Below are 27,770 nucleotides of genomic sequence, written 5' to 3'. Positions count from 1 at the left end.
CTCAAAAACAACAACAAAAAAAACCCAACAACAACAAAAATTAAAAACACGCCAGGTGCAATGCCAGGCTGGACTTTGCCCAAGGAGGTTTTTCAGCCGTTTGTGCCCACTCCCTCTGGAAGGAGGTGGAAACATTTTGGGGTGCCAGAGGCAAGAACCACAACAGCAGGGACCAGGAGTAGCCCGTTAAGGACTGACAGGAGCCCGGGCTTTTGTGACACTCTACTCGTTAGCTCGTCATAAAGCAGACCTGGGGCAAGGGTGGCTTCCTCCGTTCAGTCACGCGCTGCTACGTGGAGAGTGGAGCCTGGAGCAATGAGCCTTGGGTCATCCCCGAGTGTTTAACCTGGTCACGGAGTTTGTCAGCGCGACACGCAGCTCCAACGGCCTCCCCTTAGCCGGGGAGCGAACATCAGTCCAGAGCAGGGAGCCCGAGAGGCATTTACAGGCGGCTGCAGAGAGCATCACCCCCAGCCCTGCCAGGCAGAACCCCCCCGCCGCCCCCAGCACCCTCATTCCCAGGCGCTGCCCCCTCCCCAGCTCATATTCCCTTCTGCGGAAGAAATCACACGCTCTGCCTGGAAATACGCCACTTTTTTTTTTTTTCCTTTATGTTGCACTGCAATTTTAACGAAGGTACGAACATGCAGAGTAATGCCACTTGTCAGCGGGAGCTCAGAAGAGAACGCAGCGATGCCTGTCAGCAGTCAGCGAGGAGAGAGGCTCTTGGAAAAGGGGCAGGAGACGCACTCCCAGCAAGAACAGCACCCCCAGAGACCCCCAACATCCTCTCCCTTGCCCACAACCACAGACTCCAGCCTTCCCTTGCTGTAGGACAGCAGGACACAGCAGGACAACCTCTCCAGCTGCGATGGCAGCCCTCCCTTGCGCCCTGCGGGGCTCAGTCTGTTCCACTTCTGGCAAGAACAGAAGCAGCAGCAGGGAGGAGGCGAGGCTGTCTCTACTGCAATAGCTGGGTTTTTTTAAGGCTGGTGGTTTTCCCTTCCCAAGGAGGCAGAAGGAGAATTGTTTTACAAAACAAACTGGACCTTGTTGTCACGGGAGAGCAGGAAAACCAAAGGAAAGGGAGTAAAAGCTCAGGAGTTCCTGCTACCAAACTGAAATGGCAAAGAGCGCGTTAGCAGCTCCGAAGGGCCAGGAGCTGAAGCTAAGCGATACATTAAGGGTATGTCCTAAAACCCCGCAAGCCTGGCTCTTGTAGCCCTAACACCCTTTTTGCTCTAACCCCTCCTCTCCTAACTGCCGCCTGGGAAGTGTCGCAGATGGCTCCGGCTGGAGCTGCTGCAGGACGACTCTGTGGCCTTGCGTTCTGCTCAACACGGGACAAGTGAGGACGACTTCACGAAGCTGCCTCCACAGCAAGCTCGGGCGGGGATGCTGGGAGTGTTTGCCTGCCCAAGGTAAGGGATCCCTACATGTTTGGCAATACGTATCCTGCCCCATTCGACCGGCTGACTGAAAGAGGGGGGGAGAAGGGGAGGGCTCAGTTGAATTTTGCCTTTGAAAAGTCCATTTCTGGATGCTGTTCCATGAACCTGCAAGAAAAAAAAAAAAGACAAGAGTGTGGGTGTGAGTCAGCAGGAGCCAGAGAGCAGCTCGGGGAGGGGGGTAAGGCATCCCTACTTCCCGCATTATCAAGTTGGCTTCCTCCCCACGCCTTCCACAGCAGGGACTGTTTTTCTGAGCTCCTTAGGACACGCTCCCCGTACTACAAACACATTTCCTCGGGTCAGTGGTATCAGCAATTCGTACCGGCCATCAAGGTCAGCAAGCCCAGACACATGGGAGTTATTAATTATCAAACACGCACCCTTTAACTGTTACCTCTCGGACGGACACGTAGCAGCTACGAGACTGATTACGGGGCAGAGGGGAGATTGTGAGGGCAGATTACGATTTAAGCTCAAACTTGTGAGCGTTGCTGGAGACGCGGGGAATGTCTCCAGTGCTGCGACAGTGAAAACTCACGAGGGACGTGACCAGAGAACTCTGGTTTCAGGCGAGGTGCAACCTGATTTCAAACGTACGGCGATCCCAGCAGATAGGACTGTTTGGACTCAGGTTGCCACATCAGAAAGTTCTGGGAAGGCTATGCTGTCCCTACGAGCGATTAGCGCACGCAGAACCTCCTGGCTTCCTCCTCTGCCCTGCGGTTCACCAAGGGATACAAACATAACCGTGGGGGGGATTCACGCACAAAGGGCAAGTAAAGGCAGGCCTCTTGTCTGCCTCAGTGCTCTCATCTCACGGTTTGCCCTGAAACGCCACCGCCGCGTTTCCACCTTCCATTTCCACGGAAATATGTGCTGCGAGAATCGTGTCCTCGTTTAGCGGCCAGGAGGGGCTTCACTGGCAGAGATTAGGTCCCAACCTGGGTGACACCGAGTCTACTTTGGCCTGAACAAAGTCTAAACTTCCTATCCATTCTTTACCAGCCAGTCCGTGCACAAGCCAAACTTCCAGAGCCACTGGACCAGTGACCTTGCCAACGAGGTATCCTGTACGTGGACTTCCCAGGAGGAGAGGGCTCCCTCCCTTTCTACTAACTCAACGGACAGGCACTAAGGAAGCCTGGTCTCTGCTCTAGAACAGTTGCACCCTGGGCTGTACCTGGCGCACTGATCAGTGAAGCTTCTGCTGCTCCAGATAAGCCAAGGAAGAAAAGGAGTCGGGCCTGCTACGCTAATCCTCCTTCCAATCCTGAGATAAGATGTGGGTTTGCACTTGCTGAAGAAGCTGCATGACCCAGAATTGCCTCCACGCCTTTCCAAACGGCCTTGGGAGCTCCGTGAGTAATTCTCCTGCCAAGGTGCGTTTTAAGCCAAACAGGGCAATAAAGACATAAAAGTGCTATTGGCTTGGAGACAGCTGTCTGGTGGCAGGTGTGTAGGGAGGGGTGATTATCTGGGCTACTGAGTAGAGGGAGATTAGAAAACAATCAAGACCATGTTAAAGTTCAGCAGAGATGGTACCTCCAGTCCCAAACATGCTTTCTGGACTTGAAATCATCAGATTAAGACAATTTCAGAGCTAGGCTATTACCACAATTTCCCGTTATGCTTTCTACCCCCACGGGCTTTTATAGATACTGGTGGTTGGCCAACAATTCAATGACCACGTAACTGCAGAAGGGAACACTGGGAGGATTGAAGGCCGACCTGTTTTCTGCTCACATATTGTGTCAAAGAGGAAGAGAAGGAGCCTGGGAAAGCAAACACCCACAAATTAACGAGGCTTACGCACTTTTTCAAAATGTCTTGCTTCTTCTGTTCATCAGATGTGGGGAGGCCCATGGATTTTTGTCGTTGATCGTACATCATTTTCTCTACCATACTGCGAGTCTCGCTGTCCAGGTCCGACAACTAAAAGCAAGGAATTCTATCAAAATTTGAGTAACTTGTCTCAACCCATACACACACCCTGCTTGCAGAGAACACGGATACATTGAGGTTACGCTATGCTGGGCGCACGGGCTGCAGAAATACTTATACAGACACTAATCTATAGACTCAGCTTCATTCATTTAAACTTTTGGGGGCACTTATGTTATGTGATAGCATCACATGCAGCAGCACTCCCAGTACGGGTTTTACACTGGTAAAAAAACAAGATGTAGAAGTTGTACGTGAGCCAAGTGCGAGCACATTTCTGAGAAGGCTCCATTCAGTAAAACTGGGGGAGTTCTTACCTTTGAGTTTTCTGGACAAATTTTCTTGGTGTTGATTTCTGGGTCTGTGGAGACTAGTTTGTTCCACCATTCCATCTTGTTGATCTGAAGAAGCAAAAAATATTTTATTTTTTTCCTGGGCTTGTTCTAGGAATTGTTAAGTCTCAGTCACAGGAAAAAGCTGCTGGAATCAAACTTTATTTGACAGTTTTCTAAGTGTCAGCGGAATCTGAACATGGATAAAGGGTACTACGTTCATTTTGAACCACTTTAGGTAGCTTGAATTTCCACAACTGGGAAATCTGAGATGTCACGTTTGGCATGACATAAATGGGATTACAAACAAATCACCAGATTTGCCCAGAAGGGACACAATAAGGGACACAATAAGCAAAAAGGTCTGTCCCTGGATTTTCATGTCCCTAACAGATGTCAAAACATGGCATCGTTCCATTAAGGAAAAACTTCCAAAATGACTGCGTTCCTTCCAGCTTTTTCCTGAACTGCTGAGCAATCAATTGGATATCCTGGATTAGCGTGAGGTTAGGCTGAGAACAGGGGGAATGTGCAATACCCTGCTTCCAACAGCACCACTGACATCGTACCGACGATAAGCACAGCATGGTTCTTCTGTTTCAGCTGACAAAGCCCAGGGCTTTTACAGGTTTTGTCAGACTCTTGTTTCACCAGGGAAGAGGCAGATAAGCCTAAATCTTTCCCGATTCATTCTGCTTTACCTTCTCCAGGTGCACGGTGACTGTTTTACCATCTTCAATCAGCCAGGAGCTCTCCTCCACCTTCACTTCATTGAAAAGCTCTCCATCGATGACAGGCGAATGGCCCTTCAGGCCAACTTTGAGGTGCCGTCTCTGGATATCCACCACCACGTCCTTGCCCTTCAACCTGAAGTTCACCTTGAAAGGGATGGCCAGCTGGACCAGCCAAAGATCACAGTTGAGGAGCTGAGCAGTGAAGCCGCTCCTTACCCTCTTGTGCCGCTACTGTAAGATTTGTTTTGCCTTGGTTTCACCAGAATAAGACAGAGCACGCGATATTTTCCTTGGGGTACTGAGTGAGCGGGAGGTGAAAGGATGGGTTTGGCAACAGGATGGCCGATACCTCAAAGGTATCATAAAAAGGGAAGCAGATTTTAATGCCTTGTTTAAACAAGACCAAGTTTTGCCAAAATTAACTACAGCTTCTGGGCATTTTATTTAGTTACCAAGCTCTCCCCTAGCTATTGAAATGCTGCCCTTAAGTACAACTAACAACTTCCACAGACAACTGAGATACAGGGCATCAGCTCCACCATTCTTCCCAGCACCTACACTTATTCCCTAGCTCAGATTCCTCTGATCCGGGTAATAAGGCAATACTTACATCCAGTTCTGAAAGAGTCTGTGTCCATCTATAATTTGGAAGGTCAGCTCCATTGCCAGTGTTGGGTTTAAGTTTTCCCTTATCCTTCTCATCTTCCTCTTCGTCATCTGTACCCTAAGCAACCAATTTAAAGTGTAAAGAAGCTTTTCAAGTTTCCATATATCACTTGTAACAACAGTTCTTGGATTTTATAAGAATTTCAGGTCAGCTGCACATATTTGACATTCACATAAATTTAGCCCCAAATGAATAGGTGTTTCTGTTAAAACATAATTACAAAAAAGGAAAGCAAAACAAAACACAAAAAACCCTCCATTGAAATCTTTGGGAATTAAGTGTGTATTGTCAACGTATTCCCTCACATTTACAGGAGTTCTCATGGTTGTGCAGAAACTTATTTCTCTCCGACTAAAATAAAGTCCCTAGATGAGCTTTACCTGTTTGTTAGAATCCGAAGATTCACCTTCATCCTCCGCGGGTTTCACTGGGACGCTGTTAACCTGTCCTTGTGCCTCTTTTTTCTGTTTAAAAAGAGAAGGAACGCGCTCAGCCAAGTGTTGGCACTTTGTGTAACTTGCTGATGTGACACTAGGTGGCCTCAGCCTCTTCAGCTGAAACTAAATGGCCGGACGCAGAACTACACCCAAGACCGATGGGGAATTTTCAGCCCTCAGAAGAGCGTTAAGAGGAAAGTGGTACTGCCGAGGGGAAGAATCCCTTGGTCCTCATATTTTGAGGACTGTAGCAGAGGGTGTTGCTACAATCAGAGAGCTTGCTGAAGGCAGAAAGGCAAAGTGAGTTATGGGAGAATCCACATGAAAATGCAATGGTGTGGCCTCGGCTAATTTCGTTTCGAAGCACGTCAGTCTGGTGGTCCCAGCACTGCAAAGGAACAAGCCTTGAGCCATTTTAAGCACCTGCCGCTATCTGAGCTACACGCAGGCCAGCAGAGGAGACGACCTAGATGGTACCTGCAGGTGCCAGACACCGCTCTCACCTGATCGATTTCCAGCTGCAGCCTTTCTGCTTCCTCATCTGTAAGTTCTTTAATCCTTGGCTCATTTGCTTCTTGCTTTTCTTTAGCCAGTTTTGCGGCTCTCTCCGCCTTCTCACGCCGCTCTGCCTCTTGACGAGCTTTTTTCTCTTTCCGTTCCTTCTGAGCTAGTTTGTTGTGATGGTTGAAGGTATCTGTGATCAGCTGAAAGAGAGGTACACATGTCAAAGGGTTTTTAAAAAAAAATTACCACTTTTTCAAACCCAAATGAAGCCAACTCACTGCCTACTGAGGAGCACGAGAACATTTGTTAGTTGTACAGATGTTGTGACTTTTCCCTTCGTTTTCACTCTAGTCTTTTGACTGAAAATCTAGAGTAGGGGAAAACTCAAAATATTGAAGTGTAGCCCTCCCTAGTTCTTCCTTGCACAGGGAGCATATTTCCATGGAGATAACAGAGAAATGAAAATTCTCCATTTGATTTGGCTTTTGTGCAATTCCAGCAGGACGAGCAGATGCCTAACCCAGACATTTGACAGCTACGCCATACATTTAGGATAGCTGGAAGAATGCAGACGCTGGATCCAAGCTTTTTTACCTACTTCTGACCTTTCCCACAACTGGGCTTTTCCCCAGGCACTAGACGGAGATTCAGCATCATGATTTAGAGGAGAAACATCTGAAAAGCTCCGTGTTTTACACTTAGGGGCAAGTTCCTACAGAAATCTTTGCTTCAAAGCTCACACCAAATTCTCATGTTGTTGTGACTATGAAAAGCAAAATCTCAAGGTCTGTGATGCAAACGGCCGTACTGCTCAGGGGGAGAGCTGAGTACACAGGCAGGAAGCCAGAGCAATTGCCCTGTGGTCGATAACACCAGCAGCGCTGTGCAAAGCAGCACGTATGAGAACCGAAGTCTGCTCCAGAAAACAATATAGAGAAAGAGAATCCGCGTGGAGACAGTTTGCAGACTGGTTTTTATATACCCCAGAAACTTCGGGGGGGAATGAGCACCTCTCCAGAGCAACTCAAAGCATCCACGCCTCCTGGTCTTGTAACCAACCACCAAGTATTTCTGCTTTGTTTTAAAGCAGAAAGCAAGATTTATTTACACAACGTGAGTCCACTGTCTCCTAGGATACAGAATTCAAGACGTGCATCTCCCAGCCTCTGTTCCTCACTCCACGATGATCCACTGGGAGCAAACTATTTACATTGCCCGAGCTTGTCAGCGTGCACACACCGCACTTCGCTCAACCTACCACCACACCCCCCTCCTCACCCTACACCACAAGGGCTTCTCAAATGCCACCCCATAAAACACGACCACTTTCCCACCCTCTCCTCTTTCTCTTTGATGCCAAAGGGCGAGCAGGACTGGGGAAGCAGCTTCTTCAATTTTTATTGTGGTTACTATGGTGTCAAGAGACTCTGTATGGAGCACCTTTTCAAAAGAACATAAAGCATTTTAACAGCTACCACCCAAGGACACAAACACTTCTCTTTTACAGGCACAGAGAGGGATTCGCTATGGAACTGCCAATGTTTGGAGGTAGCCAGCACCTCCAAAAGCACCAGCCAGCGCTCATCTCTGAAATGCTACTCAGGGTTTCACTCCCTGGGAGCACACAGTCCCCAGGAATTTGGGAAGATTTGCTCTCTAGTCTAAGAAAAACAGCAGTAGGCTTCATCTTTCTTACCTTCCCTTATCTGCCTTAGTCTTATCACTTTAGAGGCGAGACAGAGTGCGTTATATACTGTGTTAGCAATTAACATCTGCCCTAACACATATTACGCGGCAGCAATGCCTGCTTTGCTGGTGGAGTTCCAGTATCCAGGAAGGGGAACAGCTGTTATACTGGTAAATACAAGCAAGAAATCTTCAGCAAGTCTGGGCAGTTTGTGTTTGAATGCTCTGGTTCTTACTTCCTGAGAGTGAAACAATTTATTTTTTCAGCTCTCGAGCTGGGTGAGGAATACCTGCTGGATAGGAGTTTCTCAGGCTGCCAATGAGGCCACCAAGACCCCCAGGCTTCCTCCCCACCACGCTCGCTCCGTACAGGTACCATAGCCCCGAGACAAAGGTGCAGCCGCATGTGCAGAGCTGTGGACTTTGTGCTTTTTTCTGAGATGAACAAACAAGGTAAGCTGAGGTTATCAGCACCGCGGTGTCTGTCACCGTTAAGTCACTCTGTCTGCCAGATTTGCTTTCCAAACAAGCCTTTGGCCAAAGTGTGGCAAAAAAAAAAAAAAGTGCCATCAATACCATTCGAACAAGCAATCATGTGTGCCTCACCTTGCTTGAGTGATGCTTCATCAGCATCACGAGCTGCCAGTCCCCAAGTGCACTATAATGCTTTGAGTTATTCAGGCAGGGAAGTCTTAGCATGGCACAGATATGGGTGGCATGAAAGTTAGAAGACATAAAAGCTTGAGGATTTGGGGTTTTTTACCTTCTCTGCTACTCCGTCTTCTCCACCGGTGAAGAAATCTGTTTTACGCCTCAGGAAGCTAAAGAACGTGTTCACAAGCTGGCAGAGGAAACGGAGAGGGGAGTGGGAGAAGGGGAGAGGAAAAAAAGCAGTGAGAACACATCACTCCAAGCCACCTCGTGTCTTTTGAACAGCCTGTATTCCTTGTATTCCCTATCTGTGTCTGTGCCAGGATCCTACTGAAATCAGCCCCCTGACTGTTTCCCACTGAAAATATCCAGTGGCTTTGGTGGAGATCCAGCTCCTGGATGCCTGCTTTTCAGAAGGGGCATTTGTGTGGTTTACATGAAGAAGGGGTAAGCAGTTTATTATCTCTGGTCACCTTGGAGGTACACCTACTCCAACACCCCAGGATGTTCTTTAGATCCATCCGAGGCAGGAATTGGGATATGTATGTATACATATTTATACGTAGATATACATGTATACCATGATTTGATTCCTAGCACACCTAAAGCCTTACAGTGTGCAAACTCACCCTTCACAGATCCGTGGCCTCTTTATTTTCACAAAAGACTAAAATTTGTTTCCTGACAGATACCGCCAATGAACTAGTAATTGTGAACTGGCATCCCCACAAAACCCCTATGGAAATCTATACTCTCAGTGGACTTGGCATATCTTTTGTGGGTTTCTTTCCCCAGGAATTCTGTCCTGTTAGTATTTCAGAGGTTTCACTACAGCACGAGGAGCTCTTATTAGCACTGTTTCCCCAAATCGTTTGCTCATGGGACATTCCCACGCTCTCCGGCCCACCTGGACCCCCAGAGCACCCAGCCAGAGTGAGCAGAGCCCCAGAGGGCAGGAGGGGAGCCACGTTCACGTTCGAACCCACTCCATGGTTGAGTGTCTCAGGGGCCCGTTACCAGGTGCCTGTGCTGGGAAACAGGGACAGGGGGACACGGTCCCCCTCCCTGTAGTATTTCGCTTTGCTGAGACCGAGCACTGGGGGCCCGGAGGCGGCAGGAGCCGGGGTGCATGGCCGCAGCTCCTCAGCCCCTCGTTACTGTCACACTGATTAATTAGCGCCTTCTCCCCGCCCCCCCCCCGGTTATAGCCGCTCCCGGGGCGGGGAGGACACGTGCCTCCCGTGCCGCATGTGCACCGACCGGGGAGGGCCGGGACCGGGGAGGGCCGGGACCAGGCCGCCGCCGCCACCTCTGTTGGCTCCTCCCCGTTACCACCCCCCCCCAGGAATACGGGAAAGCTTCCACCGCCCCATCCCGGGCCCGGCGGCGCTACCTCGCGCACGCCGCCTTGGTGCTGCTGGGCCATGGCGAGGAACATGCCATCGAAGCGGTCCTCCTGCTCCGCCGCCTCCTCCGCGCTCAGCCCCATCCTGCCCGCCACCACCACCGCACCGACGGCCTCAACCCCTCACGCCGGCGCCCGGTAGCGGAAGCGGAGAGACCGGAAGCATTCTCCCACTTCCCGTTACCGGCCAATCCGCGAAGAGAGCGGCGGGGATGGGCGCTGCGATTGGTCTGGGCCGCGGTCAATCCGACGGAGGGAGGCGGGACGCCAGGCGCAGGGTGCGGTTGCCATGGCGACGGGCCGTCCGGGCCCGGTGTCCCCCCATGGCAGGCCGAGGCCTGGGTCTGGCCCGTCCCCGGCTGAGGCACCGCCGTCCCCGGGGGGATCCCTCACACGGCCACCAGCCCCCCCGGAGATCGGTGACGAGAAATTCTTCCATTCCTGCTGGTCAACGGATAAAAATACCAGGTAATTCATAGAATGTTTCCACTGTGCGTCCCTGTGCGAGCTCTGTCGTAGAATCATAGATTGGTTAGAGTTGGAAGGGACCTTAAAGATCACCCAGTGCCACCCCCTGCCCTGGGCAGGGACACCTCCCACCAGCCCAGGTTGCTCCAAGCCCCGTCCAACCTGGCCTTGAACCCCTCCAGGGATGGGGCAGCCACAGCTTCTCTGGGCAACCTGGGCCAGGGGCTCACCACCCTCAGAGTGAAAAATTTCTTCCTCAGTACTCATCTAAATCTCCTCTCTTCTAGTTTAAAACTGTTTTCCCTCATCCTATGGCTCCCCTCCCTGATCCAGAGTCCCTCCCCAGCTTTCCTGGAGCCCCTTTAGGGACTGGAAGGGGCTGGAAGGTCTCCCCGGAGCCTTCTCTTCTCCAGGCTGAACCCCCCCAGCTCTCTCAGCCTGTCCCCACAGCAGAGGGGCTCCAGCCCTCCCAGCATCTCGGTGGCCTCCTCTGGCCCCACTCCAGCAGCTCCGTGTCCTTCTGATATTGGTGCCCCAGAGCTGGAGGCAGCACTGCAGGGGGGTCTCCCCAGGGCAAAGCAGAGGGGCAGGATCCCCCCCCTCGCCCTGCTGCCCACGCTGCTGGGGATGCAGCCCAGGAGGTGGGTGGCTTCCTGGGCTGCCAGTGCATGTTGGCAGGTTGTTTTGAGCTTCTCATCCACCAACACCCCAAGTCCTTCCCCTCAGGGCTGCTCTCCAGCCATTCTCTGCCCAGCCTGGATTTATGCTGGTGATTGCCCCAACCCACGTGCAGGACCTTGCACTTGGCCAGGCTTGAACTTCATGAGGTTTGCGCAGCTCTCAAACCTGTCCAGGTCCCTCAGGATGGCATCCCTTCCCTCTAGCATGTAGACCACTCCACACAGCTTGGTATCATTGTCAAAATTGCTAAGGGTGCATTCAATCTCACTGTCCATGTTGCCAACAAAGATGTTAAATAGCACTGGTCCCGGTACCAACCCCCAAGGAACACCGCTTGTCACTGGTTACCACTTGGACATCGAGCTATTGACTGCCACTCTTTGTGTGCGGCCATCCAGCCAATTCCTTATCCACCTTATTATTTAAGGTGAAAATCTGAGAATTTGCTCTTTGTCTGCCCTACATTTCCTCAGAGACACGCGAACCAATGGGCCCTGCCTGGGTTTCACTATTACAGTCCATCGGTTTGCTGAGTTTCTCTTCCCTGACTGTAACAACACGAGTCTCCTGTCAGCAAGGTTAGGCAAACAGCTGCTGATAAAATGACTTCCAGGTTGCTCTTTCCAAGGCCGCTGAACACAGGGCCCAGACGAGTGCCCTGTGTGTGTGTGAACCTCCTGGCAGTGACACCTGCCCGATGACAGCACGGGGCCTTGGTGCCATGGTACAGGCCGGGTTAATGACTTTGTTTATACTGTTTGGGTAATCGCGATAAGGCTGCCCAACCCGCTGTCCCCCTCCCTGCACCGCTGGCGCTTCATTGAGAAAACGGCCGTTGACGCCACACGGAGAACTCATTTACCCCAGCCAATCAGCCCAGGGACGGCTGGCTGTTGGTTTTTTTTAATGAGGACCGCTTAATCACAGAGCGGTCAAGGCTGTGGAGGGGTGTTTCATTGGTGGCCCAGCCTTATAAGAGCTGGTTTGAGCAGCTGTGGGCTGGCAGAGCTGGGAGGACAGGGAGAATCCAGCCTGCAACAGAGGGTTTGGGAGGGATTTTACATCTCTCTACTGTAGCAAGAGCTGAATTTTGCTGAGGATCTGGCTGCCCAGCTCAGCTATGACCACCAGCAGCATGGACATGGACTGTGAGAGGTGCCAGTGCCACAGTGAAGACAAACACACCGCCATCCTCTACACCCTCCTCAGCCAGAACCGCAAGCACAGCCGGGGCGGCCGGAGCCCAGCCCACCAGCGCTGCCTCTGCCACCAGCGCCGCACTGTCTGCCTCCGCACACCCCACGTCACCTGCCAGGCGGCCTCCAACGTGCTGGTAAAAACCATCAGCTTCATGAAAAACCTCCCTGCCTTCTACCTGCTGCCACGAGAAGATCAACTCCTGCTGCTGGACAGCTGCTGGGTTCCCCTCTTCCTCCTGGGGCTGGTCCAGGAGATGGTGACCTTCGAGGTGATGGAGACCCCAGCCCCCAGCATGCTCAAGAAGATCCTCCTCGATGGCCAAAGCAAACAGCAGGAGCCTGAGCGGACGCAGCCCACGCTGGCTGCCGTGCAGCGGCTGCAGTGCTGCCTGAACACCTTTTGGAAGCTGGACCTGAGCCCCAAGGAATACGCCTACCTGAAGGGAGCCATTCTTTTCAATCCCGGTGAGTGCAGCATCTGAACACGCGCCTCTTGGCTTGGAGATGTTCAGAGCGCGGGCAGGCGTGAGGGCGGGGAGGGCTGGTTACCTTACCCTTAACATCGATCGTTACTAAATGCATCAGGAAGCAGGAAGGAGGGATGTCAAACACTGGTAAAAGCCAGAGACCTTTGTGTGCCCTGCAGACAATAAAGGATCCTGGGGTTTACTTTCTAAAGCATGTGTTTGCCCAGTTAACTATTTTTCCTCCCTCAAATGGCAGCCCTGGAATAGATATATCTCGGTCGTGCAGCATATCTCTCAGCATGGCCTCAGAGATCCCTTCTGAGAAATTGGGAAGGATGGGAATGGGAAAAATCTGGGGCTGTTTTCCAGCCTCCCTCATCACCGGCTTTTCCTCCTCTCCCTCGGCAGATATCCCCGGGCTGAGGGCCTCCCTGTACATTGAGAGCCTCCAGCAGGAAGCCCAGAGAGCACTTCATGAGGTCCTGCAGCCCCTGCACCCTGAGGACCACGGCCGCTTTGCCCGCATTTTACTGATCTCCTCCACCCTAAAATCAATCCCTCCCACCCTCATCACGGATCTCTTCTTCCGACCTGTCATCGGCAACACGGACATCGTTGACCTCATTGTGGAAATGCTGTACGAAATAACGGACAGGCAGCTGGCTCCGGCGACACGCATGGCGTGCTGAGCAGCCACGCTCGGCCTCCGGCCCCATGGATGCTACCCACACTTTGCTGGGCAGCAAATCAGGGATTTAGCCAGACAGACGCTCAGGACTCTGTGGGGAACTGCACGTCTCGGTAGGGCTGAGGCTGGAGGATTCAGCCAGGAGAAACAGCTCCGGTTTGGCAGATGTTTACAGCAGCTCCTGCTCCGCTCAGCCGCCTGCGAACAAGCCCCAGAGGAGGTCGGGTTAGAGACTGGTCCCAATTTTTACTCGATGAATCCTTGGTGCCATTTAAATCAATGCGCATTTTGCTGTTAACTCCAAGAGATGAGGTTTGTCCTCAACTAACAGCTTGATTCTGTGGTGTTTAGGCATGCTGAGTAACATGTCATCAGTGGGATCACTAACTAAATGCAAACATTATGGAATTAGCTCTGGGTGCAGTCTCAGTCTGTCTATTGTGCTTGAAATCTTAGAAATACTGACGAATATTCCTCAGGCACCAAGAGGGAAAAAGCCAGAGTATTAAAGCTTACAGGGTGTGCAGATTCACCCCTCCTACCTTTTCCTAGATTGCATCTTTTCTCCACAACGCCGTGAAATACAACAGAACTGCTCGCAGAGCAATGGGTTACCTAAGAGCCCCTAAACCTATTGCGTATCATCTTGGGCTGGGGCCTCACCTCGTTCCTGCGACAATAAGTGAACCCCGAGCTGTGAACACTGCGGAGACGAGCCTTTTAGTGACAGAACCAAAACATCCCTCCCTCGAGTTACAGCTGGGAGCACGCGTAGCCTGGAGAGCTTGCTCCTCCTGCCTGCAGCTTCTGCAACAAGTTAAATGTCAGTATTTTATAAGTGAATGTTCTTGCGGTTTGTATATAAGATGCAGTAAATTATTTTTTTAATAAAATGCTTTACGTTTTGGAACATGGTGGTGACTTTTTACAGGTGGTGTTAAATTTATGGGGAGTTATAAAAACCGGCTGCAGGCTCGGGGTGGAAAGGACGCTCAAAGGAAAAGGGGCTTTCCATAACAATCCGTCTGCGTTGCCACGAGGAGGGAGTGTTGGGATGTCGGAGCTGTCTGATGAACAGCCCCGCGGCACAAAAACCCCTGGGTGCGCCCAGGAGACAGAAATTCATAGAGGCAGCGGAATCGCAGCCCCTCCACACCTGGTGCCTTTCTCCAGGCACTGAGCCTCGCCCCAGGGCTCCCAGCCCAGCGGCGACGTCAGAGGTGGATGCTCTGATTCACCTGGATGCGCACAAAGCCACCGACAGGTACAAACACCGTCCCGTTTGCCGTGCCCGACCCAGCCGAGGTGTCAGGTAAAACCACACGAAGCCTCCCTGTGCCTCGTCACCCTCCTACTTGTGGAAACACCTCGAATTTTAGCCAGGAGCCCAGTGGGAGTTAGGAATGCTTCGTCAGTCTGTCCCTCCGCTTCTCACCGGAGCCGCTGAATGGTGACAGACGGCTTCCAAGGTGAGCTCAGCCCTGTGATGGCCGTTTTCCACAAGGAGGGAGCGTGTGAGTCACGGGATGATTTCCACAGGCCCACGCCAGCCACGGGCAGCCCTGAGCCATGCAGTGCGGTGACGTGTGCCTGAGTCGTGGCACACGGGACATCGAACAGCCCCGCTGCCAGTTACCCCCGTCTCCATCCTGCCCCTAGTCCCACCAGCCCCCGGGGACAGGGGATAGCTGTGGGCTCTCCTGTCCGGAGTGGCACCTGCCCATGGCGCTGCCCATGAGGCAGGTCTGTCACTGCAGGGCCACCCCTCCATCGTGGGACACGTAGCACTGGGACTTTACCAAGAGGGCAAGGCCAGGACTCCCCACACAAGGCTTGCGCTTCACAGCACAGGGGGGGCTGGACACCCACAGTGCCCTGACACCCCCCCGGGGCCTGTGACCCACCCTGGGGCCTGGCTGTCCCCAGGGCTTGTGACCTCCATTGGGCCTGGCTACCCCCAGGGCCTGTCACCTCCACTAGGGCATGGCCACCCCCTGACACCCCCAGGGCCTGTGATCCCCCCAGGGCCTGGCCTTCCCTGGGACCTGAAACCCCCACTGGGGCCTAGCCACCCCCTGACACCCTCAGGGCCTGTCACCCCTCCCTGGGGCCTGGCCACCCCCAGGACCGGTGACCTCCACCCTCGGGCCTGTAACCTCCCCTGAGGCCTGGCCACCCCCAGGACCTGTCACCCCCCTCTGGGACCTCGCCACCCCTAAGGCTTGTGACCCCCCCCGGGGCCTGGCCACTGCCAAGGCCTGTGACCCACCCTAAGACCTGTCCATTCCCAGGGCTTGTGACCTCCACTGGGGCCTCGTCACACCCAGACACCCTCAAGGCCTGTGACCCCCCTGGAGTCTGGACACTCCTGGGACCTCTGACTCCGCCGGGGGACTGGCCATCCTGAAGGCCTGTAACCTCCATTGGGGCCTGGCCACTCCCAGGGCCTGTAACCTCTACTGGGGCCTGGCCGCCTCCTGACACCCCCAGGGCCTGTGACCGCCCCCCGGGGCCTGGCCCCCCCGGCGCGCAGAGCGCTCCCGCGCCACCAGGCGGCGCCCACCCTGGCCGGCGTCGGGAGCTGACGTCATCACGGCGCGCCCGCGCAGCCCGTGACGCACCGCCCCGCTGGGGCAAGATGGCGGCGCCCAGCCGTAGCGACGGTAATGGCGGCGTCGTCGCTCGCTACTGCCTGGTGAGTGGTATCCCGGCCGCCCTGCGCTCCGCACAGCTCCGCGTCTACTTCAGCCAGTTTCTGGAGGCCGGCGGCTTCGTCTGCTTCCACTACCGCCACCGCCCCGAGCGTCCGCCGGCGGGCGGCGGCGAGGAGGCCGCGGCGCCGCGCACTTGCTCCTGCCTGGTGGCCGTGCAGCCCGGCCGCGCCCGCCGCTTCGTCCGCATGTACTCGGGCAAGCGCTGGGTCGGGCCCGGCGGCGCCTCGCTGCCCGGACGCTGCCTCATCCGCAGGGTTCGCCTCAGCACCGGGACAGGTACGAGCGGGCACCGGGAGGGGGAGGCCCAGCCTCCCCTCACGGGCCTGGAAGGGTCCGGAGGACGCATTGGGCAGCGGATCCCAGCCCTGCGGGTCCTAGAAGGCAACCTAGGGGTACCGGGGGGTTAAAATCCCTCGTGGAATTTACTTAATGCCTTAAATCTATGCTCCTCTACTCTGCCTTGCTGAGACACCCCTTGCAGTGCTGCCTCCAGCTCTGAGGCCACCAACAGCAGGACACGGAGCTGTTGGAGTGGGGACAGAGGAAGCCAAGGGCGGGAGCCCCTCTGCTGTGAGGACAGGCTGAGAGAGCTGGGGGATTTCAGCCTGGAGAAAAGAAGGCTCCGGGGAGACCTTCCAGTCCCTAAAGGGGCTCCAGGAAAGCTGGGGAAGGACTCTGGATCAGGGAGGGGAGCCATAGGACAAGGGGAGATTTAGATGAGATCTCAGGAAGAAATTCTTGGCTGTGAGAGCGGTGAGCCCCTGGCCCAGGTTGCCCAGAGAAGCTGTGGCTGCCCCATCCCTGGAGGGGTTCAAGGCCAGGTTGGACGGGGCTTGGAGCAACCTGGTCTAGGTGAAGATGTCCTTGCTCGTTGCAGGGGGGTGGGACTAATGGCCTTTAAAGGTTCCTTTCAACCCAAACCATACTATGATTTTATAAGAGTTGGTTTGGGGCCTGCTCATCCCCTTCTTGCTCTGATTTACCCCTCTCTGAGTGTGCATTCTCCCACAAAACCATTCCTCCTCTTCTCCAGGCACAGAGACGTTTCCCTGCAGTGGGGACAAGACGGCCGCAGGCCAATCTGTCACAGAATCAGACTTGAAGCGTCTGCCCGAGTTCAACCCCCCTTCCTTCATGCCTTATGGGAATGTGGGCACCCCCCTGAAAGTTTTTCTGGAGCTGATCCGGGCCTGCAGGCTGCCTCCCTGGATTATCAAGAAATTGCAGCTGGATTTTCCAAAGACAGCCTCATCCCGTAGGTATGGGAATGTGCCTTTTGAATACCAGGACACTGAGACAGTTATAGAAGAAGAAAGAGTTTACACTGCTACAGGGGATGAGATCACAGAGGAAGAGGGGCCTGTGGCAAGATCTGAGGTGACTCACCCAGCCAGCGCTGAGGAAGATGAGGAGCGGCAGGAGAAGGAGGCAGAGGAGTCGCACTCGGATGACGTAAGTGGAATTTTCTAGCACCGTCCAAGGTTAGCTATTGTAACTGCGAAGCTGGGAGGGCTGATATAACTCTCTCGGAACTCACTTTTAATCTTTTAATTGTATTGCGTAAATTGCTTGTCTAAAAATGGTGTTAAAATATGGTTGTTAATGTCTTTGTGCAGTGAGCCCCTTGGCACATGAACAGTGTGGGCATTAACGCCTCCAAAACTGCGTGTCCAAATCAAGCTGGTTGTGGGGCTTGAGCCCAAAGGGTTTGGTCCAGAGGAGTGAGCACAAGCGAAGGCTGGTGCTGCAGGAGCAGATCTCTGCCCTGCTGCGTGGCAGATAGCAGAGCCCGGCCAGTTGCTTGTAAATGAGGTGACTGGAAGTTGGAGAGCACGTTTGTGTGCTGGAAATGACACACGGAGCTCTACAAATGGTTGGCCTTGAATGCTCCTGTGATTGAAGTTAGTCGTTCTGAGAAAAATGACTTTCGTGACAAAGACTTCTAGAAAACTGGGCCGGACAGGCTCTCCAGAGACTATCTCATTCCCTCCACCTGACAGACGCCTGTCTAGCCTGTTCTCACAAACCTCTGTCATTACAGAGGCAGCACAATCCCAAAGCAAGCCATTCCCGTTCTTTGCTCTACCAGAATCCACTTAGATGCCAAATCTTTGCTGCACTTTTATCCCATTAGGTTCTCCTAGCAACAGCGGACACAGAGAAGGCTTTGTTCCCTCCTTTACAAACTTTTTATTCAGTCTTTTTCTTCTCCAGACTAAACAGACTCCTCTAGCTGTTTCTCACAGGCTCTTTTTCCTGGATCTCTAGTCGTTCTTTTGGCTGTTCCTTAGTCAGTTAATGTCTTCCTTGGAGGGCACTGCCCAGAACTGGGCAGGCAGCAGTAAAGCTGTCAGTCTGATCTGTGTCCGTGCCAGCGAACTGCTTCACTGGAACCGACACAATCTCTTTAGGGATCAACTTGAGTGGAATTAATTTGTTGCTAGTGCTGACTTTACGTCCAACACACCTGCTCCTTAAATGGGCATCTTTGCGTTACAGATCGGGTACGCTGCTGAAAGCATGCCGTGAAGTGGGTGTGATGTGGTATTTTTTCACCACTTCTGTCTGCTGACTCTGAAGATGGCATTAGTCAGGGGAATGAGGTCATCAGTGCCGGTCGTGTTAGTGCCTGAAAACAGCAGGCTGAGACGAGCCCTGTCGACAAAGCTGTTTCAGAGGAAAGGCGTTGCGATGGGCCGCGAGGGTCAGGGAAACAGGGGGGAGGCTGTGTGCTGTTGGTGTCATCCACCTTTCCCCGGTTCCTTCGCAGGACAATGATACCTGCGAGGAGTGGGAGCGACACGAGGCTCTGCACGAGGACGTGACCAAGCAGGACCGTGTGGAGGAGCGGCTCTTTGAAGAGGAGATTGAGCTGAAGTGGGAGAAGGGCGGCTCTGGCCTTGTTTTCTACACAGACGCTCAGTACTGGCAGGAGAAGAATGGAGGTAACGTTGATGTTTGTGTCGCTGAGCCACAAACTAACCACCGCGAGCTGGGGGGCCCAGCCCTGCAGGTAAATCAGGTATAACCCCATATGAGCATTCCAGATCAGCTGCAGATACGGGCATCCTGCCATCGCTTTCAAAACCTTCCCTTAATCACAAAACCTGCAGTGGTTCAGTCCAGTTGCCAGAGACCCCAGTGGTCCTACTGGCGGCCTGTTGTGTAAGCGCTGTGGTTTGCAGCGTCTTTAATACCGTTTCCTTCCCATTTTGTTAGAGAAAACAGGGAGCTGGGCAGCCAGCAAACGGCTCGTCTGTGTCAGACTTCCACAACCATCACCAAAGCTGGTGTTTTCCTTCTCTTGGCAGACTTTGATGAGCAGACTGCGGATGACTGGGATGTGGACATGAGCATCTACTATGACAAAGGTATCTGAGCTGAAACCCCCCCAGGAAACTGGGGAGGCTGGGAAATTCTGACCCTGCAGAATTTCTGCAGTGGGGAACTCTTTGACGCTCTCATCCTTTGAAAGCGTCCAAGATGTCAGTGTACTTTAAACAACGTTTTTCTTGTCTGGCAGTGAGAGTTGCCAAAAAGAACAGGTTCTGCCTCCTTGTCGCGTGGTGCTCTGGGGGAAATGACGGTAGCGAACGGCTTTCCTGGGCTGTGCTGCTCTGACTCTGGCTTCTTTCTCCCTAGATGGGGGTGATAAGGATGCTCGGGACTCGGTCCAGATGTGGCTGGAACAACGACTCCGGGACGGCTTGGAGGATGGCTCTGTTTCAGGGCAGCAGATCGGCACCTTCGAGAGATACACCAAGGTGAGCTCTGGATACGTGCTCGGGAGGGGATGGGGCAGGACAGGAAAAGCAGTGGTGGGGATGCTCAGAGGGTGTGGGTTAGGGGAAAGAGAGGTCTTGGATGTGGGGAGGGGGCAGAGGGTCTGGGAAGATGAGGATGGGCTTTGTCCAGTAACTCTGTGACATTTTTCTCCCCTCTTCCAGGGCGTTGGCAGGAAGGTGCTGGAGCAGCAGGGCTGGACGGAGGGGCTGGGGCTGGGCAGCAACAACTCTGGAATGGCCGAAGCTCTGGACAACGAGGGTCAGAACCCCAGATGCAAGAGGGGGCTGGGGTAAGTACCCAACCCTGCCCTGCCAGCCTGTGTTCAGAGCCTCTGCCCAGGCTCTCTGGGCTGACGCAGCAACTAACAGGCCACAAAAGGAGTAGATTGTGAACCAGAACTGGAATTCTGTCCCAGGGATCTGCCTTTCCCTGCACAGCTGGTGTCAGGGCCTGCCACAGCGCTCCAGAGCTAGATAACGCTGCTCTTCGTGATGGTCCAGTGCTCCTTAGAGGAACTTGTGGTGTTAGAGCGGGACTGGAACCCTTTGCAGGTTCACGCAGCACACAAACACACGTGGAGAGCTGTGCTTGAGGATTGAGGGTCATCTCTGCTGGTGGGGAAGGTCCAAGCGACCTGAGCTGTGGCTGTGCACCTCACCCCTACCTTCTCTGTGGGGTTTCTGGGGGCTTTGTGCAGTGCTGTGTTTCACTGGGGGGGTTGTCTCTTGTTCTAGAGCAATCTCGCAGCCAGGAGTAGGACAAGAATCCTTATTGCCCTGTATCAGTCCACTTCTCCCGTGTAGCTCGTTAAGGAAACGAGCTGGGATGCACACTGGTGTCCCGCTGCCTCAGCAATATTTGACCAAACGTTTCCTGCGTCCCTCTAGGTACCACGGGGAGAAACTGCCAACTTTCAGCAAGGTGAAGAAGCCCCGGCGGGACGCTCCCATCCTCATCTCGACTATCTACGATGACCCTGACCCAAAGGACAGCGGTGACCAGCTGCTGAGGCGCCAGCCACCCACTGCCATGAAGTACAGGCAGGACATGGTGTTTGTCCGGGCGTCACACGGTGCTCTGGAGAGCTCCAGCGCCCAGTCACGCTGAGCAGGGACTGTCACTCAGCCTTTGTACCGGTTCTCCTCCTGTCGAGTGCAGGCTGGCTCCTGGACTCTGGTTTGGAGTGGGGTGTTTATATATTTATTTTTGGAAGAAATATAGACTTGTAACAAAAATAGCCTCAGTGGGTTGTTTTTTTTTTTTTTTTTCTCCCCTAATTGAACCATTCAAATGGTGGGGACGGAATTTCTGGTCCTGTTTGTTCGGTGGGGACAGGGAAGGGTGGTGTTGTGTTTCCAACTGGCTGTTTAAAGCCGATACTTCTGCCTGGATCAACCAAGCCTGGGTGCTAGGTCAGCCTAAAATCCCAGAACTCGTCGTTTTTGGCTGCCTGAGACCCAAGGGAAGGACAAGTATAGACAGGGCCAGCTGTGGCACAGTAACTGTCCTGCAGAAAGCTCGCTGCTGGCCCGCAGCTTCGCGTTGCTTGGGCGTGAACGATCCCACACTCCTGGGAGAAACTCGTCGGGATGAAAGACTCGTCCTGGCAGCCTCCCCGGAGGAATTCTGTGGGAGGCGTTTCCCCTGCGGTCGGGCGTAGCGGGTTGCTTCCTTCCACGGCTCTCCAACGTGCTCTGCTCCGTTTTCCTGACGCAGGCACTCTCTTTTTTTGGGGGAGGGGGGCAGAGCCTTTGTCCCAGTGACCCAGTACTGGAGGGTGAAATGTGAGTTGGTGAACGCTTTGCTGGGAGGTTCTATCTTGGCCTTTCTTAAGGCAATAGGGGGGGTGCAGGGAGTAATTACCCCTTTTTCGGCAGACAGAGGAGGGAATGGGTTTGTGCCGGAGGGAAAAGGGCCTGCGCCGGGACTCGAACCCGCGACCCGAACCCCGATTCCGGGGTTCGGGTCCCGGGTTCGAGTCCCGGCGATGGGTGGAGGTGCGCGGTCCTCCGAGCCACCAGGGGGCGCTGTGGCGGAGGAGGCCGTTCCTCAGCCGGAACGCGGCGTTCTGGGCCCGCGGCGACCCGGACCCAACGCCGGGGGCACCAACGGCGGCGGCGGGCGGTGAGAGGCCTAGCGGGACCGGGTCAGGCCTAGTGGGGCGGGGAGCGGGGGATGGGGGGTGAAGGGAGCTGGGCAAGGAGTGGGGGAGAAGGGGGGACGTGGGGGAAAGGGAAGCGTGAGGGGAAGGGGGGGGGCAAAGGGTTATGGGGGGAAAGAGGGGATATGGGAGGGAAAAAGGGGATATGGGGGTGCAGGCAAGGGGGGGTATGTGGGGGAACGGGGTGTCATGGGGGACAAGAAGGGATATGGGGGGGAAAGGGGATGTGGGGCTGCAGGCAAAGGGGCGGTTGTAGGGGGACGGGGTGTCGTGGGGGGGAAAAGGGGATATGGGGGTGCAGGCAAAGGGGGAGGATGTGGGGGGACAGGGTGTCATGGGGGAGAAGGGATATGGGAGGGGAAAAGGGGGATATGGGGGTGCAGGCAAAGGGGGTCTGTGGGGGGAAGGGGTGTCATAGGGGAGAAGAGACATGGGGGGACATGGGGGAAAGGGGAACATGGGGGGAAGGGGGGATGTAGGCAAAGAGGGGGATATGGGAGAAAGGGGAACACGGCGGTGAAGGGGGATGTGGAGAGAAGAAGGGATGTAGGTAAGAAGGGGGACGTGGGGGACAGGGGGTCATGAGTGGGATATGGGGAGAAGAGGGGACGTAAGTAGAGAGGGACATGGGGGAGAAGACGGAACAGGGGGTGTGTGGGGGAGAAAAGTGATGGAGGCAAAGAAGGGGGATGGAGGAAAAGGGGACGTGGAACATGAGGGGAGAGGGGACACAGCATGGGAGATGTGGGACGGGGGGGAGAAGGGATATGGGGAAGGAGCAAGTGGGAGAGGGGACATAGGCCGTCATGGGGAGAAGGGGGCATATGTGGTGAGTGGGGAATATGTGGGTCACATGGGGAGGACAGGGGACATGAAGGAGAAGAGGAACATGGGGATTTGGAGGGCGAGGGAGGGAACGTGTGGGTACTGCTACATCAGGAAGAACCCAACTAGGGTGAAATTCACCCCACACGTGGGCAGGAGTGGGGACCTGCGTCCCACAGGTGCAGCCCCGTGGGTCTGGGTGGGAGTTTGGCCCTGTTTTCAGCCGTGGCGTCACCAGCTGGGGGGTAACAGGGTCGTGTCCGCCCTGGCGTGTGGCTCGGATGGGCAAGGAGGGAGGGGAGGCAGCAGTTACACAATGGTGCTTTCCCTTCCTCTCTACTCGCTCCCCAGGTGTGAATTCCAGCCCATCGCATTCGTATAAATGCAAATAAAATGGTAAACGGGAGCTTTTCCTTTCTCAGTCAACAGAAGGAGAAGGAAATGAGCCGACATGTCTGAGGGCAGCAAGGGGAGCTCGCTGGCCTTCGGCCAGGTGGTAATCGGGCCTCCGGGCTCCGGGAAGACGACCTACTGCCACGGCATGCAGGAGTTCATGGGCAGGATCGGGCGCAAGGTGACGGTGGTGAACCTGGACCCCGCCAACGAGGTGATGCCTTACCAGTGCGCCGTGGACATTGCCGAGCTCATCACCCTGCCCGACGTGATGGAGAATTTGAAGCTGGGGCCCAACGGGGGGTTGATCTACTGCATGGAGTACCTGGAGGCCAACTTCGACTGGCTGCAGGAGAAGCTGGCTGCGTTCAGGGGTCACTACTACTTGTTTGACTGCCCAGGGCAGGTGGAGCTCTACACCCACCACGACGCCCTGAAGAACGTCTTCGCGCAGTTGGCCAAGTGGAATTTCAGGGTACGTTTGGGGCTCTGCAGGGAGCTGGGATTGGCACCTGGCAACCCACGTGCTTGTGGAAGGGGTGCGGAAGCTTTGTGCTGCACGGTCAGAGCCTTTAATGGTGGGTACAAATGGCTTTATCAGGAAAGGAGGGGAATTTTGTCTCATTTTATGCTTGGAGGGATTGGCAAGAGTGGCTTATTCAGGGCATTTAATGCAGCGGGATTATCATGGACAGAAACATGGATTCCTTCCTTACGCACTCTCGCTGTGCTCCAGGATCCTGTCCACAGACGTTGTGTGTTTTTTGCGAGTGGGTGCTGGATTTTGTAGCAGGGAGGTAGACGTGTGCGCTGGGCGAGCGAGGACACTTTGCCGTGCGCTGTGACAAATTTGGGCATCATTCTCAGGCCCTGCCTGGCTCCCTTGCAGCCAAACCGAACCGCCCTGCACGTTGTAGTACGTGCTCTGTGCTTTCTTGCACAATGGAAGATGCAAATGAGGACGCGCAGGTGAGAAGAGTCCCATAACCGAGCTAACTTGCTTACGTTGCATTTGGTTTGCATTTGGGCCAAACCATGAATGTGCAAACCGTGTATGGTGTGAGCAAGAAGGGCAAGTTCATTTGCTTGAGAATGTCAGGGGGCATCTGCACATTAGAAATTCTTTCTATTCAAATAAATGTACCTGAAATTGTAGTTACTAAAAAAAGATTACACGGAAAAGATTAAAAAAAGTTACACGGCTGTTTTGGTGCTCGCCCAAGTGCTTACACCTGCCTGTGAGCTTTAAACTTGCTTTTTTTGCGGCAGAAGCGTAGCTGTGACTCAGCCGCACTCCGACTTTGAGTAACGTGGTGCAGCAGGCAGTAACTTAACAGAGGTCTCGGACCACATTGTTACAGCTGCACAAAACACAGGGAATCAAACTGCTCGTTAGTTTAATTATTAATTATTCTTTCCAACCACATGACAATTGGCTCTCCCAGCAGAGCGCGGCGTGCGACAGTTACCGCTCCTGTGCGCGAGCATTCCTGCGGGAAGGTGGGAATCTGGAGGCAGTCGTGTTGTTCAGAAGGAGACTTAACCCCAGCTCCCACCCCGCAAAAAAACCTGCCGAGTTCAGACAAGCGTGGAAACTTCAGCGTGCCAAGTAAAAAACCCTGAGAAAAGGGAGAGTAGTTGCAGGTTTAAGCGTCTTTGTGTACTGCTGGTGGAGCTCAGCACCCCTATAAGCCTCCCCACAGCCCTCTCTGTGCACCAGCACCCGGGTCCTGAATCCTCCGGGTGGTCCATGGCTGTGAATTTGGCAATATGTACTTCTCTATATATGTACACTTAGTTATGAGGATGTTTTATACGCAGGAGCTAGAAGGTAGGTTGTAACTTGCCCTTTGTGGGAGTCTCATGTAGTTACAGTCAGGTCTGAACAGATTGTCCTATAGCCGCCTCTCAGATTGTCCCAAAAGCAAGCGGATGGACTCGTCACGGCTCTGACCTTGTGCTGTCCCTCTGCGCTCTTGCTCTCCAGCTGGCTGCGGTGCATTTGGTGGATTCTCACTACTGCACGGACCCTGGCAAGTTCATCTCTGTTCTCTGCACCTCGCTCTCCACCATGCTGCACGTGGAACTGCCCCACGTCAACATCCTCTCCAAGATGGACCTGATCGAGCAATACGGCAAGCTGGGTAAGAGCCTTTAACGAGAGGGAGATGTGGAATTGGGCTGCTCAGGTGTAAATTAGCGGGTACAGGGATGTATTGCTGGGAGGTGGTTGGGGAACTGGTGGAAATCTCACTGGGTTCTTCAACTTATAAATTGCCTTCAGAGCTTCTTGGTGTTTCCTCGCAGCTTTCAACCTGGATTATTACACGGAGGTCCTGGACCTCTCTTACTTGGTTGACCATTTAGCTTCTGACCCCTTCTTCAGAAATTACCGCCGCCTCAATGAGAAGCTGGTGGAGGTGATTGAGGACTACAGCCTGGTGTCCTTCGTTCCGCTCAACGTCCAGGTGATGCAGCAGGGGGAGCGGGGCCAGGAGAACAAGGAGTGTTGGATACATAGCAGCTAGGTTACGTCTTTTTAGAGCCATGAGGGCTGAAAACCTCACCTGTGAAGAGACTTGGGGATGGAAGAAGACAGTGAAACACACCCAGACTTGTAAATGATCTGTGGCAGCCAAAGGAAAAAAAAAAAGGCTAATGAGCTTAGGGCTATGTGGGCCTTGTGTCCCGGGGTGGGGAATTAAAACTCCCCCTTCATTCAGCTCTTCCGTGCCTGCGTCTCAAAGCTGGGCAAAGTATTACCTAAAACGTTGTATTTAACAAAATAATTAGAAGATTGGGAGGAATACATTTGGGCGCGAGGGCTGAAAATGTTAATCTGGTAGTTGGCAGAAGTGTCAACAAAGGCAAATGGGCTGAGGCAAGAGGTGATGAAAGGGAGCGAGAGGGTGGAGGGTGTCAGCCCATGATGTATTCGGGCTCCACAGCGGGTGCCCCTGGTTGTCCTGTGGCCCCTCTGGGCTCAGGGAGGCCGGCAGCGTCCTCGGGGCGTTGGGTGCTATGTGGGTGGCTCAAAGCCTCGGAGAAAATCCATGGTAAAGCCCGGCGTGAGCTCTTGCCTCCGGGGAAGGACCAGATTTCCCTGTGTGTCATCTCCCTCCCTTTCAGGATAAGGAGAGCATGCGGCAAGTGATGCAGGCGGTGGACAAAGCCAACGGCTATTCCTTCGGAGACCAGGAGCACAGGAGCCTGGAAGCTCTGATGTCGGCAGCAGTGGGAGCTGATTTCCACTTTACTTCGTATCCTTTTCCACCAGTCCTCTGTTATATCGAGTTTTAATTTCTCCTTCCTTGGGGAAGAGAGCCTGGAGGTGGGGCTGGCAGTTTGCAGGCCCGGGTTGTTACTAACACCGTCTGACGCTCTTTGGTGATACGAGTAGGGCTCGGCCCAGACCTTCGCAGGCAGTTGTCCACACCAAAGCCACCACATCTGTTGCTAATTGATACTGTGAATGTGGGAGGAATCTTTTGACAATTTTCCGTGCGCTCACGCTCACTTGGACTGGTTCGTTCCACCTCGTCCAAACCATACAATTGATTCTCCTGTACTTGTCGGGTCTGGGATCAGTCAGAGCCAGAAATAACTCAGGTGATGCGTGCTGCTGCCAGTACTGCGTCGTCCTGCCAGCCTTCAGGCTAATGTGGGGCTGGTTCCTCGCCGAGAACGTTAAGAGCTCCTTGCAGAAGGGAGTGTTTGAGCCCAGCCCCTCGTTTTCCTTAATTACTGCGTTATCAGCACACTTGCAGTGCAGGAGAAGTATGTGCAATCTCAGGACAGAGCGGTGGAAGAAGAAATGATGGATCTGTAACACGCCCACCTCTTCCACGGCTGCTCTCGGTTTTGACACCTCTCCTTTTCCTCCCAGGAGCTTAAGGGATCTCCGCGTGGTGTGACTCAGACCGAGTGAAAGCCTTTCCGGGCAGAGGGCTGGCTGCTGGACTCCCTCCCTGGGAAGGGTTTGACCCCTTGTGCTTCAGCCCTGCTGCGCAGAGCAGCGTTTTTGCAGAAAGGCGATGGCTGAGTGCCGGGCGAGCCAGGTCTTTCCTTAGGAACAAGAGTAAAGGACACGGTTAGCGAGAGGAGAGAGAAGCAAGGGGAAGGAGGCTGACTTTTTGCCAGGTCTCCTTCTCCCCACCGTGACCAAAGCAGATCCAGAGGAAAGAAAAATCAGGGAGAGCTGTCTCGTCTGCAGTGAGACTTGAGGGTTTACTGCGTAGGAGGAGCATGCATGGGCCTCGTGCTCAGAGGAGCATCCAGGCTGAGAAGCCTCCAATCTGTCTCGAGGAGGACAGAAAGATGGTTGGTTTTCTTCTTTTTTTTTTTTTTTTTTTTAAATAATGATGGGACTCTTTCTTAATAAAACACTCCTTCGTCTCGCTTTCATCTTGTGTGTTTGCTGAACCTGAATAAATAAAACCAAGGGTGCTACAAAGCCCCAGGCCAAAAAGCCTCTGGTGGGAACGTCACGGCAGCCGCTGCGTTGTGTACTTTGCAGAAAGGCTCCATGTTTGCGACGTCGTGTTCCTCTATGATCTACCTGAGAACAGACAAAGCCTTTG

The 27,770-nt window shown here is 53.8% G+C and overlaps 4 protein-coding genes across 9 annotated transcripts; 3 read left to right on the top strand and 1 right to left on the bottom strand.

Annotated features, from left to right (window-relative positions):
- Positions 1-583: 583 nt before the first annotated feature.
- NUDC (nuclear distribution C, dynein complex regulator) lies at positions 584-9,961 on the bottom strand. Its single transcript, XM_054223560.1, has 9 exons — positions 9,797-9,961; positions 8,516-8,593; positions 6,066-6,266; positions 5,506-5,589; positions 5,069-5,182; positions 4,426-4,620; positions 3,710-3,793; positions 3,265-3,383; positions 584-1,556 (listed from the first exon to the last, which is right to left on the bottom strand). The coding sequence occupies exons 1-9, from the start codon at positions 9,890-9,892 to the stop codon at positions 1,505-1,507; spliced, it is 1,023 nt and encodes a 340-aa protein (XP_054079535.1). The 5' UTR covers positions 9,893-9,961; the 3' UTR covers positions 584-1,504.
- NR0B2 (nuclear receptor subfamily 0 group B member 2) lies at positions 9,892-14,368 on the top strand. 3 transcript variants are annotated; one of them, XM_054223571.1, is made up of 3 exons: positions 9,892-10,276; positions 12,035-12,621; positions 13,032-14,368. In XM_054223571.1, exons 2-3 carry the CDS (start codon positions 12,078-12,080, stop codon positions 13,310-13,312), a joined length of 825 nt encoding a protein of 274 aa, XP_054079546.1. In that variant the 5' UTR covers positions 9,892-10,276; positions 12,035-12,077; the 3' UTR covers positions 13,313-14,368. The 3 variants fall into 3 exon arrangements, with proteins under 3 accessions (XP_054079546.1, XP_054079545.1, XP_054079543.1); XM_054223570.1 differs by having other exon boundaries at positions 9,895-10,276; positions 11,734-12,621; XM_054223568.1 differs by having other exon boundaries at positions 9,895-10,276; positions 11,431-12,621.
- A 1,555-nt stretch (positions 14,369-15,923) lies between these two features.
- On the top strand, positions 15,924-21,048 carry GPATCH3 (G-patch domain containing 3). Of its 2 annotated transcripts, none has more exons than XM_054223553.1 (7): positions 15,924-16,301; positions 17,059-17,477; positions 18,796-18,970; positions 19,337-19,396; positions 19,668-19,789; positions 19,973-20,100; positions 20,699-21,048. In XM_054223553.1, the coding sequence occupies exons 1-7, from the start codon at positions 15,950-15,952 to the stop codon at positions 20,916-20,918; spliced, it is 1,476 nt and encodes a 491-aa protein (XP_054079528.1). In that variant the 5' UTR covers positions 15,924-15,949; the 3' UTR covers positions 20,919-21,048. The 2 variants fall into 2 exon arrangements, with proteins under 2 accessions (XP_054079528.1, XP_054079529.1); XM_054223554.1 differs by lacking the exon at positions 20,699-21,048 and adding an exon at positions 20,227-20,692.
- A 745-nt stretch (positions 21,049-21,793) lies between these two features.
- GPN2 (GPN-loop GTPase 2) lies at positions 21,794-27,589 on the top strand. Of its 3 annotated transcripts, none has more exons than XM_054223566.1 (6): positions 21,794-21,935; positions 23,220-23,665; positions 25,178-25,334; positions 25,498-25,658; positions 26,320-26,450; positions 26,947-27,589. In XM_054223566.1, exons 2-6 carry the CDS (start codon positions 23,249-23,251, stop codon positions 27,017-27,019), a joined length of 939 nt encoding a protein of 312 aa, XP_054079541.1. In that variant the 5' UTR covers positions 21,794-21,935; positions 23,220-23,248; the 3' UTR covers positions 27,020-27,589. The 3 variants fall into 3 exon arrangements, with proteins under 3 accessions (XP_054079541.1, XP_054079540.1, XP_054079542.1); XM_054223565.1 differs by having other exon boundaries at positions 21,797-21,957; XM_054223567.1 differs by lacking the exon at positions 21,794-21,935 and adding an exon at positions 22,880-22,976.
- The last annotated feature ends 181 nt before the right edge of the window (positions 27,590-27,770 follow it).

The sequence above is a fragment of the Rissa tridactyla genome, chromosome 18 (genome assembly GCF_028500815.1).
Source record: "Rissa tridactyla isolate bRisTri1 chromosome 18, bRisTri1.patW.cur.20221130, whole genome shotgun sequence".
In the NCBI taxonomy this organism is placed as follows: domain Eukaryota; kingdom Metazoa; phylum Chordata; class Aves; order Charadriiformes; family Laridae; genus Rissa; species Rissa tridactyla.
The sequence above is the reverse complement of the archived record's forward strand: the minus strand, read 5'-3'. Positions and strand labels throughout refer to the sequence as shown.

What these genes read in the sequence shown, in the direction of transcription:
- NUDC (XM_054223560.1), bottom strand. Translation starts at nt 9,892, where the DNA reads ATGGGGCTGAGCGCGGAGGAGGCGGCGGAGCAGGAGGACCGCTTCGAT. An exon ending in AGACTCTTTCAGAACTGGAT is followed by an intron (nt 4,621 to 5,068) that starts GTAAGTATTGCC and finishes TGGCTGGTCCAG; the next exon opens with CTGGCCATCCCTTTCAAGGT. An exon ending in TTTGTCCAGAAAACTCAAAG is followed by an intron (nt 3,384 to 3,709) that starts GTAAGAACTCCC and finishes CCTTGCTTTTAG; the next exon opens with TTGTCGGACCTGGACAGCGA.
- NR0B2 (XM_054223571.1), top strand. Translation starts at nt 12,078, where the DNA reads ATGACCACCAGCAGCATGGACATGGACTGTGAGAGGTGCCAGTGCCAC. An exon ending in AGCCATTCTTTTCAATCCCG is followed by an intron (nt 12,622 to 13,031) that starts GTGAGTGCAGCA and finishes CTCCCTCGGCAG; the next exon opens with ATATCCCCGGGCTGAGGGCC.
- GPATCH3 (XM_054223553.1), top strand. Translation starts at nt 15,950, where the DNA reads ATGGCGGCGCCCAGCCGTAGCGACGGTAATGGCGGCGTCGTCGCTCGC. An exon ending in CCTTCGAGAGATACACCAAG is followed by an intron (nt 19,790 to 19,972) that starts GTGAGCTCTGGA and finishes CCCCTCTTCCAG; the next exon opens with GGCGTTGGCAGGAAGGTGCT. An exon ending in AGATGCAAGAGGGGGCTGGG is followed by an intron (nt 20,101 to 20,698) that starts GTAAGTACCCAA and finishes GCGTCCCTCTAG; the next exon opens with GTACCACGGGGAGAAACTGC.
- GPN2 (XM_054223566.1), top strand. Translation starts at nt 23,249, where the DNA reads ATGTCTGAGGGCAGCAAGGGGAGCTCGCTGGCCTTCGGCCAGGTGGTA. An exon ending in TCGTTCCGCTCAACGTCCAG is followed by an intron (nt 25,659 to 26,319) that starts GTGATGCAGCAG and finishes CCTCCCTTTCAG; the next exon opens with GATAAGGAGAGCATGCGGCA. An exon ending in GCTGATTTCCACTTTACTTC is followed by an intron (nt 26,451 to 26,946) that starts GTATCCTTTTCC and finishes CTGCGTTATCAG; the next exon opens with CACACTTGCAGTGCAGGAGA.